Consider the following 14,493-nt stretch of genomic DNA (forward strand, 5'->3'; position numbering starts at 1 on the left):
CAAGAGCAACTAGGAATACAAAACGTGAGCCAAAAGGATCCTCTTTTAATGATGCTGGGTCCCACCAACTTTATGGTGAAAGTCACAAAACTCCAACATTTGTATTTTCAACTTTGTTGCATGCTAGCTGTGACATGCACTAGGAACATTTTTTTTCCTCCTTTTGTAGGCAATCGTTATTTTCAGTCGTGTTCTTTAGAATTCCTGCACATAAATCTCATTTTTTTTTTCTTGATGAAAGGTAAAAAGATGTATATAACAACAACACAACCGCACAATCCCATCTAAATCCAACAAATTTATGAACAATCAAATACAAATATTCTCAAGGCTGTCTCTCCCACTTTTAATTACCCAGATGAAATGAAATAATTGCTGAGATTCCAATTATTCGAAATCTAACTCAATATGATGCCTGATCTCCCATCAACCCGTAGGAGCTAACTATATCAAAAAACGAATAGGGGACAATTGTCAAATGGACAATTGATTCTTGGGATGCTCTGTATCTCTCTGTTCCAAGCTCTGTTTCTGGAGCTCCCAAAGCTCACATTGGAAAATTGCAGGACCCTCAAGAAGCATATGAGTCAAATGAGGATAAAAGGTAGTGAGGGAAATTGGCTAAGAAGAACAGCAAAAACAGCCGAAGTGGCATGCAGTTGCTAACATCCGGTCTATGGCTTGATGGATGTACTTTCCACAAATCCGGCATGGAAACTTGACACGATGGCCCCCCAAAATGTTCTTTGGATGATCTTTCTAACCATACAAAGCACACTTGTCATCTCACGTGATTTTCATTTTTACACCCTGAAAGGACAGTTTCGCCTTCTGAATCAAACGATTGATTTTTATTTATTTATTTTTTTAAAAAAAAGATCTTGTTTGATGCATTATAAGAAAAAAGGTGTCTAATTTGTAAAGAAGTTTCGTACTGTTCTCAATTTGATTTGCTTGATTTCTTTTTCTTTATTTATTTATTTTCAACTTTGTTGCATGCTAGCTGTGACATGCACCAGGAACATGTCATTCCTGTAAGATTTATCCATCCTATAAAAGTCCATGTAGGTCAAATGGAGTAGGGCTCTTAATGCTTTATTGATGCTTGATGTTCTCCTTGTATGCGATCTTGATTCCTTAGATTAAAGGTGATGATTCAAGATTTTCCTTGAGTTAGCTTAATTTTTCTATAGGCACAACTTTTGGGTGAAGTACATATAAATGCTGGGGTAAAGACAGTGTCCACGCAAAAGTTTGGAAATTAGCTCAACCCCAAGTTTGATCAGGTTTGGAAATTAGCTTTACCCTAAAGTTTGATCTTTGAAACGGTAGAGACACTGATTATTATTATTTTTTTTTTTTCTTTCTTGGGTGCATCCTCAAATATTGTTGGTCTCGTCTCCAAGGGATACGCATTTTAAAGCGGAGGTTACTAGTTCGAATTCCCTTTTCCTCTTGTGTGGAGATGCCATATATATATATATATATTCAAACAGCCATTAATCAATTTTTCACACACTTAAAAAAGAAGTGGGAGACCTATATATATATATATATATATAGGTCTCCCACTTCTTTTTTAAGTGTGTGAAAAATTGATTAATGGCTGTTTGAGATATATATTTTAAAAGTTAGAAGTTTCTTTATTATTATTATTATTTTAAAAAAGATTTCATTTATAAGCTTTTTCAAAAATGGGATTTAGCCTTTTTAGAGCAAAAAAGTCAAGCAAGTATTCTGAGTTTTTACCGAAATGACAACATTTTATTGATCTTCATAGCTCGTATTAGCAATATCTTTGAATGGGGAAGTTGGAGAGCATGAAACTTCTTTGTGTAAGAAGAGCTTGTAGATTCTCTCATGTACTCTAGATTTGGGTCCTTATTTTCTTGAACTTTTTAGATTTTACATTTGGATTAAGGTTTCGTTTGTTTTGACATAAAATATTTTATGTTGACAAATTATATTTCTGTAGACACAAAACATTTTAGATTTTAATTGTTTATGTAGAAAAACTGACTCTGTTTTGATTTGCTTGTATTTTCATCTTTTACAACTTTTGAGTTGTTTTTCTTTTTATTTCATTTTTTATTTGTCAATATTTTATGTCTCAAGTTTTCTAATTCTCTTATTTAATACGTATTTAAGTTTTAAAAGCTTTAATTATAGGATTTTGTTTTCAAAAAGTGGAGAACTTGCAAAGTATGCAAGATGAAGAGTTCACTGTTTTTTTTTTTTGGATATGTCCGCACAAGGAGGGGGGAGGGGGATTCGAATTAATGACCTCCGCTTCATTAAGCGTGGTCCCAGCCAATTAAACTACCTCTTGGGAACTAGATGAAGAGTTCACTGTTAAATGCAAGATGAAAGCCCCTACTATCCGGACCTCCTGTAAAACAACCATTTTGCAGCATCCAATTCCCATCTACCACATCATCTGTAGGACATGTGTGTCCCCACCCCAAGAATAAATAGTTTACTTTAGTTTATTTTTATTTTATAATCCTTTCCCCACTAGGAGTATATTTACTTTTCCTATTAGAATTATGTTTGCTTTCCCAACTAGAATATGTTTACTTTCCTACTAAGATTAGATTTACTTTCTCTACTAGAAGTAGATTTACTTTTTTTTTCAAGGATTTCTCTTTTATAAATAGGCTAGCTTATTATGTAAAACTTATTCATTGAATTATTATTAAATTAGAGAATTCTCTCTCAAATATTGACTTGTTGTTTTTCGTAGACAACAAGTCAATCAAAATGGTTGCAATGGTCGCATTTGCTGAGAAACCCTTGTCAACCATCATTTGGAGATATTGCACTACCCATGATGTCTCATTATGTTGTAAGAAACCTTGGATGATAGTGTTATATGTGACATGGTTAGGCCAGCAACCGTTTTCCTCCATTTTTTCAAATAGCTCCCTTGCTTCATTTAATAGTCCATCTTTGCAAAGCCCTTTGATCATTATAGTATAAGTCCGAACATTAGCTTGAAAGCCTTTGGTAGGAAGAGTATTAAAGAGTTCTCTTGCAATCGTAAGTCTCCCAGCATTACACATACCATCAATCAAAATGTTGTAAGTCACAATATCAAGGTCTAACATTTTGGCTTCCATCGCTTGAAACAATGCCATTGCCTCTGGAAAGTATAGATTCTTGCACAGGCCATCTAACAAAATAGCATAAGTTTGGACATTGGGATGTTGGCCACAACCTTGCATCTCGTGGAATAGCTAGTGCAGTCTTAGATCTCCCAACTTGGCAAAACCCGCCAATAAGAGTGTTGTAAGTGACACAATCGGGAATCATGCCGTTGATAGTCATTTCACGGAAGAGAATCATTGCCTCATCAACTCTTTTGTTTTTACAATATCCGTGAATCAATATGCTATAGCTAACAATAGAAGGCAAACAACCCTTTCGAATCATCGTATTAAATACTTTGACAGCTTCATCCATTTTATTTTGCAAGCAATAAGCGTTAATCAAAGAACTGTAAGTGATTGTATCAGGCTTTACGCCTCTCTGAATCATCACATTAAAAACTTCTTCTGCCTCTGTCAACTTTCCCTCTTTGCCAAGTGTGTCCACCAATATGCTGAATGTATACAAATCTAGCATGATTTTGGCTGAAATTGCATAGGCCCTGAATTAAAAAATTGTAAGTGAAAATGTTTGGCTGAATTCATTTACTTGTCATTTCAGAGAAAAAAGTCAAAGCCTCAGTTACCAATCTGTCCTTACACAAATTATCAATGATTGTACTATACAACACTACATTAAGATCAAGATTTCTTTCTTTCATCTTTCTAAACAATTCAATAGCTTCACTAGTCATACCTATTTTACACAAACAATTCATTATCGTTCTGTAGGTAATTGTATTAGGTTTATAGCCTATTTTCTCTATTTTGTTAACCAACTTCGTAGCTTCAACAATTTTACCCTGAAGACACAGCCCATTGACAAGAGTTGTTAGAATTATACAATCCGGTTGAAAACCAAATTTCAAAATTCTTGCTAAGATAGAGAAGCCGAAATCAACCCGCTTCAAATGACAGAAGCAATTAGTTAGAACCCTTAGAGTACAAGCGTCAGGAGCAATTCCTGACTGTTCCATTTCTTTAATCAAAGTAATAACAGTTGAGTGATGCTTCATTCTTGCGATTGCACCCAGCAATTGATTAAAATTCACGAGGGAAGGCAAAGGGTGCATGCGAAGCATTCTACCAAACACGCCTAAGGAATCATCAAGATTCCTAAAGCTACGAGATCTGCATCGATCTCTGACAGATTTCAAGAACTGATTGGGGCTTTCAACAATATCTCTACCACTATCAGTAGATTTAGCAGAAGTAGAACTAAAACAGAGATAATAATAATAAAAATTTTGAGCATGGGAAGAAAGCCTTACATGACAATAATGAGGATCGATAAGCAAATGATTGAAGAAGAAAGCAATAGAGTTTCTAGACTTAGCAATCGTACCCATTTCCTGAGGAAGAAGATGCAATGGAAGAAATATGATGTATATAGTTGCTCAGCTCAAGAGAAATAAGCAGAAGAAGTTGATCTGATGCAGTACTGGCTCCAAGAGAAACTTGACACGATGGCCCCCCAAAATGATCTTTGGATGATCTTTCTAACCATACAAAGCACACTTGTCATCTCACGTGATTTTCATTTTTACAACCCGAAAGGACAGTTTTGCCTTTCTGAATCAAACGATTGATTTTTACTTATTTTAAAAAAAAGATCTTGTTTTTGTATGCATTATAAGAAAAAGGTGTCTAATTTGTAAAGAAGTTTCGTATTGTTCTCAATTTGATTTGCTTGATTTTTTTTTTTTTTTTTTTTTTTCTTTTATAGTATTTGTATTTTCAACTTTGTTGCATGCTAGCTGTGACATGCACCAGGAACATTTTTTTTCCTCCTTTTGTAGGCAATCATGTTTTACAGTTATTTTCAGTCGTGTTTTTTAGAATTCCTGCACATAAATCTCTTTTTTCTTTTTTTTTCTTGATGAAAGGTAAAAAGATGTATAGAACAACAACACAACCGCACAATCCCATCTAAATCCAACAAATTTATGAACAATCAAATACAAATATTCTCAAGGCTGTTTCTCCCACTTTTAATTACCCAGATGAAATGAAATAATTGCTTAGATTCCAATTATTCGAAATCCAACTCAATATGATGCCTGATCTCCCATCAACACGTAGGAGCTAAAAATATCAAAAAACGAATAGGGGACAATTGTCAAATGGACAATTGATTCTTGGGATGCTCTGTATCTCTCTGTTCCAAGCTCTGTTTCTGGAGCTCCCAAAGCTCACATTGGAAAATTGCAGGACCCTCAAGAAGCATATGAGTCAAATGAGGATAAAAGGCGATAAGGGAAATTGGCTAAGAAGAACAGCAAAAACAGTGGAAGTGGCATGCAGTTGCTGCCATCCCGGTCTATTTGCTTGATGGATGGACTTTCCACAAATCCGGCATGGTGCTTGAGAGTTGCCAGTGAGTTGCTGCTGTGAGTATTGGAAGGTGTTCAGCTGTGGTTGAGTGGGAAAATTGAATTTGCGCTTCTGAGTTGGACCACGAGGGGAAAATCGAGACTACTGCTGCTGCTGCTGAGAGAGTCCGTGTTGTTGCTGTTGTGGCAGTTTGTTTTTGTAAGAACCATTCCGAGTACCTGTTTTGTTGGAGAAGAGAGCAAAGTTTGAGTTATCAGGAGCAACAGTATGTTGCTGATCAAGTAACATCTCATGATTGAGAAGTTCATGCTGAAAATCATCAAAACTGAGAGAGAGAGAGGGAGAGAGAGAAAGGAACCAGAGGGATCAAAGAATTGGCGTTGGCCTTTTAAGTCTTTGATACCATGAAACAGTACGTGAACTGTTTGGAAAAATCTAATTCCAAAACAGTGTGATACATTTCTTTTATAGTACAGTACAGAGTTTGGTCAAGAAGGTAAGGAGCGACATATGCTCAGAGCATTTACAGCTGGAAAGAACTAAGAAGGTAAGTAGCCGTTGCTCCTATGTACACAGCTAACGATTACATGTTAAATAAGGAGTATAAAATACCCTGCATAATGAGAGGATTGCTGTCATGATCTTCGCAAGGTGTAATTGCCGTTAACCGGTATGGTTGCTTGTCAGGATTTGATACGATTTCCTTGACCTTTCTATATGTTGTTGATTTGGCTTTATAGTTTACATTAACTGCAGCTTCATCTAAGGAATGGCCTTCGCTAGTACCACGTACAGTTAACAATTTCTATTGTAACTGAGGGCAAGTTCTACATATAGAAACAGAGCTTTGCAGAGGGTGATGCAGTTATAGATAATTAGAAATTTGTAGTGTTCCTGTGCTGATAAAATGAGGTTTTAGACGCTTCAATTCCTATCATACGCAAATGCTGAGAGATACACATGTCATCTGGTCCAGTGTGGTTTGTTTGTTTGTTTTTTTTTTTTTTTACATGTCTGCACAAGAAGAGGGAACGTGGGGAAGGAGATTCGAATTGGTAAACTACGCTTCATAAGGCGTAGTCTCTTAGGCCTATGTCCTAGACGTTAATTTTGGTTCAGATTTTGGATTTTGGACACTAGAGTTTTTCTTGACATTCGTGTGTGAACACATGATAAACCTGTTCATCTATTCAAGCATCGACCATAATATGTTATTATCTTTTTCTTTTCTTTTTTTCCTGAGCTCAGTATGTCATATGGAACTTAGAAAATAGCTCATATGTTACCTGCAGGGGCTTGTTATTTGGATTTGGGAGTTTTGGTACTCAACATCCATTTCACTTTCCTTTTAAGACAACTATCTTTGAACTAGGATAAGTTGGATTATCATACATGCAGCAACTTAATTTAAATTCTAAGTTATCTATTTTGAGTCCATGTTCTATTTCCTTTTAGAGTTCTATTCGAGTAGATTTTCCATGTTCTATTCAAATAGGGAATATTTAGAGTCCATGTTAAGTCAATTGCTTCTGCATGTAAAAGCTGTGGAGGAGAGGCCATATGGAGTAATAGTATAAGGAGGACTAGAGAGTCCTCCCAAACGTGATGTAACATTTAAAATCACCAATAGATCAAAATTCAATAATTATCATCTCGAATTCAATAATAATTTTAAAAGACACGTCATATTTGGAAGGACTCTAATCCTCCTTATATTACTCGACCATATGTTCTTATGTCTCTAACTCCTAAGTTTAATTGTAGTGCAATTTATCCATAAGTTAGTGGAGCACGTCTCTGATAGGAAGGTCACATTGCTTCTTGTAATTTTCTTATTTAAAGTCAAGTCCAATGAATAAGAAGTAGGCAAAAATTTAATCCAAAACCTTGAGTTTGAAAAAAGTTTAGGTTGCTTCAAAACCTAAAATTTATCAAAATAGGTAGGAAGAAAAAGCTTGATCCAGCTTCTTAAAATCAAAAGGCGTGTTACAAGATCTGTTACGTATTCACGTAACATTACATGTGATGTATTTATAGCACTTGTGAGTATTTTTGGGAAGAGAAATGCTATAAATGCTTCCAAGTGCTCGCTCCTTAATGCGGCAGTGAAAATCCTGAACTTTTAATACGTGAAAATCACACATCTTGGTCTTACTTTTGGAAGGCTTTCTGGTGGTGGTTCCTGGTTTGCTTGTAATTTTGCTGATTGCAAGCTACCTGTTAGCTTTGTGGTTTTCTTTCTAGTTTGTTTTGGCTGGTTTTAAACCTCTGTGAGGTTGTGGTTTCAGCCTTTTGGAAGGGGTTGTATATGGTGCTACTTTGTTGATTGGTTTGTTTGATTTTAATGAAGTTCTCTTATTCATAAAAAAAAAAAAAAAAAAAAAATCACACATTTTTTAATAGCATGCAATAGTTTTTAATAGCATGTAATAATTACCTAGAAATAAAACAAAAGCAACAACCTAATTTTATATCACGAAAAGATTGTAAGTATGTTTCAACAACAAACAAAAGGGACAACATATATATATATATATATGTTTCAGACAATACGCATACAACCATTAAGAACCCCAAACTCCAAATGAACAATATTCTTCAATAGCTATGCATCAACAAAATTTTTAAATAAATTTTTTGGTTGACGAAGCAGCATCAACCGAAAAACTAGCAACTTCATCAACCAAAAAACAGGCAGCATCTAACTTGTAAAATCCAGCTGAACAGCTCATAACCACCAACATCCAACTTCCAATATCCAGCAGCATCAAACAAAATCAACAACACATAACAACCAAGCTCCTAGCTAGACCTTCAACAGTGTTCCTTCAATCATGAGATCCCTGCAAGAATTTAAAACATTTGACTCTTAAAAATATATAAATCAATAAGAACAAAACATGCTGAGAAATTACATTAAGAATAAAACACGGTGAGTAATTACACTTAAACATGACACTTGTTGCACTAATTTTTGTGTATACCTGAATAATTACACTATCTTGAGGGAGAATTATATGACCATGCTGATCATCAGTTACTGAAGGCAATGATATTTAAAAATATAATTTAAGGAGAAGTTTTATATTTTAAAGAATGATAATAATAAAAAATTAAAAATTAAAATTAAAATTAAAAAAAAAAAAAAAAAAAAAAAACAGAAGCTTACTGTAACCTATCCGAATTGAGTTATTTGTCAATGTTATTAATAAGGCCAAATTAAATTTCTGGCAAGTAGTGAGCAGCAACTGGCCATGTCAAGTCAATTCAAAGTTCACACTAAAATTCTAGAATTCTAATCCTCAAATGAATTGCAACTTTGTCTTTCATGGTATTCAAAGAAAGTAAAATTCTGGTCCACTGGACAAACATTTTGCAGGAAAGGAGAAGTGTTAAAGGACAACTAATTAGATAAGCGAACAACAAACAATGATGAACTGGAAGCCAGTCCTAGAAGAGCAGAATTCAACCTACCAGCAAAAAGCATTTAATAAGAGTTAGGCAACAAAATGTATTGGTGACAACACATGTTTAAGGGCCGAAACTAAACAATTAATTAACACATAAACAAATTAACTAAAAAACACAAATAACAAACTATGAATAGTAATACACAATTAATTAACACATAAACAAATTAACTAAAAAACACAGATAACAAACTATGAATAGTAATACACAACAATAGTCCAAAAGTCATGGAAAGGTATATTACCTTAATGACTTGTGGCAAATATGTTTGTACCTTACAGATTAACTCTATAAAGTTTAGAATATCAAATTTGTCATGAACGTTGAAGAACTAGAAATCTTTCACACAGATTTTAGAAAAAAATCTTGTAATGTTTTATCTGCTTGATTAGTAGCCAACAAGTCGATCAAAATGGTTGCCGTGGTCGCATTTGCCGAAAAACCCTTGTCAACCATCATTTGGATATATTTCACTACCCATGAAGTCTCATTATGATGCAAGAAGCCTTGGATGACTGTGTTATAAGTGGCATGATCAGGTGAGCAACCGTTCTCCTCCATTTTTTCAAATAGCTCCCTCGCTTCATTTAGTAGTCCCGCTTTGCAAAGCCCTTTGATCATTATAGTATAAGTCTGAACATCAGCTTGAAAGCCTTTGGTTGGAAGAGTATTAAAGAGTTCTCTTGCAGTTGTAAGTTTCCTAACATTGCACATACCATCAATCAAGATGTTGTAAATCACAATATTAAGGTCTAACTTTTTGTCTTCCATTGCTTGAAACAATGCCATTGCCTCTGGAAAGTGTAGATTCTTAAATAGGCCATCTAACAAAATAGCATAAGTTTGGACATCGGGATGTTCGCCACAACCTTGCATCTCCTGGAATAGCTCTAGTGCAGTCTTAGGTCTCCCAACTCGGCAAAACCCGCCTATAAGAGTGGTGTAAGTGACAACATTGGGAATCACGCCATTGATAGTCATCTCACGGAAGAGAATCATTGCCTCATCAATTCTTTTGTTTTTACAATATCCGTGGATCAATATGCTATAGCTAACAATAGAAGGCGAACAACCCTTTCGAGCCATCGTATTAAATAGTTTGACAGCTTCATTCATTCTATTTTGTAAACAATAACCGTCTATCAAAGAGTTGTACGTGATTGTATTAGGCTCTACGCCTCTCTGAATCATCTCATTAAAAACTTTGTTTGCCTCTATCAACTTCCCCTCCTTGCCAAGCATGTCCACCAATATGTTGAATGTATGCACACCTGGCATGATTTTCCTATCCAACATCTCATTCCATAGTTTCGTTGCTTCCTTCCACCGACCAAAATTGCATAGGCCCTGAATTAAAGAACTGTAAGTGAAAACATCTGGCTGAATTCCTCTATTTGTCATTTCAAATAAAAAGTTTAAAGCCCCAGTTACCAGTCTGTCCTTACATAAACTATCAATAATTGTATTATACATCACTACATCAAGTTCAAGATTTACTTCTTCCATCTTTCTAAATAACCCAATAGCTTCACTGGTCTTGCCTATTTTACACAAACCGTTCACTATCGTTCCGTAGGTTACAATATCAGGTTTGTAGCCCATCTTCTCCATTTTGTTAAACAACTTAACAGCCTCAATAATTTTACCCCGAAGACAGAGCCCTTTGACAAGAGTATTAAGAATTACACGGTCCGGTTGAAAACCAATTTTCAAAATTCTTGCAAAGATAGAGAAACCAAAATCCACCCGGTTCAAATGGCAGAAACAATTAATCAAAACGCCCAAAATATAATCATCGGGAGCAATTCCTGACAGTTCCATTTCTTTAATAAGAGAAATCACGGTTGAGTGATGCTTCATTCTTGCAATTGCAGTCAGCAATTGATGAAAATCCACGATGGAAGGCAAAGGGTGCATGTGAAGCATTCTATCAAACACGCCTAAGGCATCATCAAGATTCCTAAAGCTTCGAGATCTGCATCGATCTCTCACAGTTTTCAAGAACTGATTGGGGCTTTCCACAATATCTCTACCACTATTGGTAGTTTTAGCAGATGTAGCACTAAAACAGCGATAATAATAATAATTTTGAGCGTGGAAAGAAACCCTAACATGACAATGATTATTGAAGAAGAAAGCAAGAGAGTTTGTAGACTTACCAGTCGTACCCATTTCCTGAAAAGCAGAAGAAGCAGATCAATCGAATGCAGTGGTGGCTTTGCTCAAGAGAAACAAGCAGAAGAAGTAGATGATCTTGATGGAGTAGTAGATCTAAGAGAAACAAGAGAAACTTTCACAATCTCCAGAAACCTGAAAATGAGAGGTGTATTTTTATACACAGAAATCCACGACGTCGTTTCTGTCAGCTTACCGAGTTGTTGAAACGTTGGCCCGTCAAAATGTCTCATTGAATTTGGATTATCTTTCTAACCATACTAATCACACCGATTCACACGTGTCACAACCCTTGATAACGTGTTTTTTATTTACAACTCGAAATGACAATTTTGCCCTTCTGGATTTAACGATTGAAATTACAAAAACTGGATAAAAAAGGGCTCTTGAAGAAAAAGGTCGTTTACGGGGTGTTTAGACAAACAATGAGATTTTGAGAGTTGGGTTTGATTTTCGATAAATACTAGGAATACTAAATTTTTTGCTAACATAGGCTTATTAAATTGATATGTAGCTTATTTATTGAAGAAAAAAATAATTAATTAAGAGAAATGTAACAAATACCAATAAATGAGCTACACATCAGTTTAACAAATATCTGTTAGTAAAATATTTAGTACCTTTAGCATTTCTCTTGGTTTTCTTTTCGAACATTTGGGTTGCAATTCTTTATACAAAAACTATTCAAAATGATGTGTGGGCTGATATGTTTCATCCCTATGTTTTTTGCTTAACTTTGGTAACAAAGCTATCTTATGTAAATTGCTAGGGACCTTAGGTGTTCTAACTGACCTAATCAAAGCAAAATTCACACCCTTGAAGAACTCATGCCTCTTGATCTCAACAGAACCTTCAAGTTCCAAATTCTCTTTTTGGGATTCTTCACCAAGAGTTTGCTTATGAGGTCTTGAACTTTAACCATCTCTTCAAATTCGTTGTTACTGTCAACACCAATATTTTAAAATGCTAGTCGTTGTTTAAGGATGTTGATGAGGACTTTCTTATTGTTTTCGCCTTTGAAAGGTGTCCCGCCGTACAACATTTCATACAAAAACACCCCTACAGTCCACCAATCGACTGCACTAAAAATGTATAGATTGGACATCATGGGATTTTCCATGCTCATGGGCATGAAGACACAATCATTACTAGATTTTCATCTGGTAAGCTAAACTCGACGATCTTCAAATGTCAAATTCTCTCTTGGCAGGTTATATCTTGCATGACCTTTATAAAGTTCTATAGAGCTTTTAATGCCCCAACACAACAAGAAGAAAAAGAAGCCAAGGCAAAATGCCTTGGATGATTGTGTTATATGTGATATGGTAAGTTGAACAACCACTTCCCTCCATTTTCTCAAATAGCTCCTCACTTCATTTAGTAGACCTCTTTGCAAAGCCCTTTGATCATTATATTATAAGTTGGAACATTCAGTTGCAAACCTCTGATAGGAAGACTACTAAACATTCCTCTTGTTATTGTTAGTTTCCCAGCATTACACATACCGTCAATCAAGATGTTGAAAATCAAAATATTAAGGTCTAACATTTTGTCTTCCATTTCTTGAAATAATGTCATTGCCTCTGAAAAGTGAAAATTCTTACACAACCCATCTAACAAAATAGCACAGGTTTGGAGATTTGGAAGTTGGCCACAACTTTGCATTGCATGGGGTAACTCTAATGCAATTTTAGGTATCCCAACTTGGTAAACCCAAACAATAAAAGTTATATAATGTACTGCAAACAATATAAAAACATAGCCATTGTCCGAACAAGCTATTAAACACTAAAAAATAAATAGGGTTAAATACTAGAAAGCCCCCTAAGAATTGAATTCTTTATTTTTTGTCCTATAGGTTTTCATTTTTATCACATGATGTACCTGTAGTTTTCATAAAGAGGGAGATGATATCTCCGTTAAAATTATGTCCAAAACTTAATGGAACACCACGTCAACATCAATCAAATTGTGCCACGTGTCCTATAATTAATTTTTTTTTATTTTTTTTGTTAAAAAAATATTAAAAAAAAAAAGAAAAGAAAAAGAAAATTAAAAATTTTGGGGCTGGCCACCCCCTTGGTCCATGGGTGGAAGGTGGAAGTCGTAGATCTGTAGCTGTGGAAGGTGGGCATCGCCAGTGCGAAGGGTAGGCGTCTTCAATCTGGTGCAGTTTGTGGGCGCATCTGATGCCCTAAATATCATGGCTATCATGATCTCTGCATGTTAGATTAAAGTTTCCTTACCTATGTATTTATTTGAATTCCAATTGTACAGAGATCCAATGAAATGCTGGTTCTCTATATAAATGAAATGCTATCAACGTGCTTTCAAAATCAAATATTGCACAAATAATTTTTGCCATGCTGATCCAGTAAAGCTTTATAATTGATTTGGAAATACCTAGTGATAAAAGCAAATAGAAAGATCTGCAGTAGCCATGACCAAGGCGTCTCCAGCTTTGGAGAAAACCGAGTTTTAATAAAGGATTATTTTTTTATAAGTGAACAAACCCACCACCCAAGACTGCTCCCAGTGTAAAGTCTCAAACCCATACACAACCTCAGGAAGTAAAGAAAGATCGAAAGAAGTACAATTAGTTTGGCAGATCTTAAGAAACTACCAGAACCTCTTGGGGTGGTTTTGGCCACCCCTGGGCTCCAAGCCACCCCCAATTTTTTTTTTTTTTTTTTGAAAAAATAATTTTAAATTTTTTTTAACCAAAAAAATCAAAAAATTAATTATAAGACACGTGGTGCAATTTGATTGGTGTTGACATGGCATTCCGTTAAGTTTTGGACAAAATTTTAACGGAGGTACCATCTCCGTCTTTAATAAAAATGAAACCATATAGGGTAAAAAATAAATAGTATAAACCCTAAAGGGTTTTTAGTATTTAACCCAAATAAATAAATAAATAAATATGTCAAAATATTTGCTCGATACATCACATACTCTAAATATCCAGAAGAATGGTCCACTAAAGCAACCAAAATGAAAATATGTCCAAATAACCCTTCAAAAACCATCACCGAAGGAGCTCTTGTGTATTCTCATCCTCAGACTCACCTTCATCCTCATTTGGATTGTTACCTGCCCAATCAGAATGTTTTCAATACGTTTTATAAGATGTCTTATAAATAAGTAAATGAAAATACTAGAGTTGATGGACAACTTTTAACATTTTCTTGAATCAGAAATAAATCTAACATGTATGGACATTTAAAGTCATATAATTACAATTGATTGAAAAATAAAGGCAACTTTGAGTTGGCTTACCAAAAATTTTTCATAGTAGTACAATTCTGTATACATTGTTATGTGTCTAGTTGGAGGAATTTTAGGATTAGAATTGAATGACTTAGAG

At 34.9% G+C, this 14,493-nt stretch overlaps 3 protein-coding genes across 3 annotated transcripts in view; all 3 read right to left on the reverse strand.

Annotated features, from left to right (window-relative positions):
- Nucleotides 1-4,495, reverse strand: part of LOC132189559 (pentatricopeptide repeat-containing protein At3g22470, mitochondrial-like) — a 7,397-nt gene extending 2,902 nt beyond the window's left edge. Inside the window, exons 1-2 of the mRNA XM_059604301.1 lie at nt 3,697-4,495; nt 3,218-3,632 (exon numbers count right to left, since the gene is read on the reverse strand). Coding sequence (XP_059460284.1) covers nt 3,218-3,632; nt 3,697-4,495 — 1,214 coding nt within the window. The remainder of the gene's footprint in view (nt 1-3,217; nt 3,633-3,696) is intronic.
- A 3,503-nt stretch (nt 4,496-7,998) lies between these two features.
- LOC132189560 (putative pentatricopeptide repeat-containing protein At1g12700, mitochondrial) lies at nt 7,999-11,123 on the reverse strand. Its single transcript, XM_059604302.1, has 2 exons — nt 9,196-11,123; nt 7,999-8,323 (listed from the first exon to the last, which is right to left on the reverse strand). The coding sequence occupies exon 1, from the start codon at nt 11,121-11,123 to the stop codon at nt 9,294-9,296; it is 1,830 nt and encodes a 609-aa protein (XP_059460285.1). The 3' UTR covers nt 7,999-8,323; nt 9,196-9,293.
- A 3,031-nt stretch (nt 11,124-14,154) lies between these two features.
- Nucleotides 14,155-14,493, reverse strand: part of LOC132189562 (pentatricopeptide repeat-containing protein At1g62914, mitochondrial-like) — a 5,816-nt gene continuing 5,477 nt past the window's right edge. Inside the window, exon 5 of the mRNA XM_059604304.1 lies at nt 14,155-14,219. Within this exon, the coding sequence (XP_059460287.1) occupies nt 14,155-14,219 (65 nt within the window). The remainder of the gene's footprint in view (nt 14,220-14,493) is intronic.

The sequence above is a fragment of the Corylus avellana genome, chromosome ca8, assembly GCF_901000735.1.
Source record: "Corylus avellana chromosome ca8, CavTom2PMs-1.0".
Taxonomy (NCBI): domain Eukaryota; kingdom Viridiplantae; phylum Streptophyta; class Magnoliopsida; order Fagales; family Betulaceae; genus Corylus; species Corylus avellana.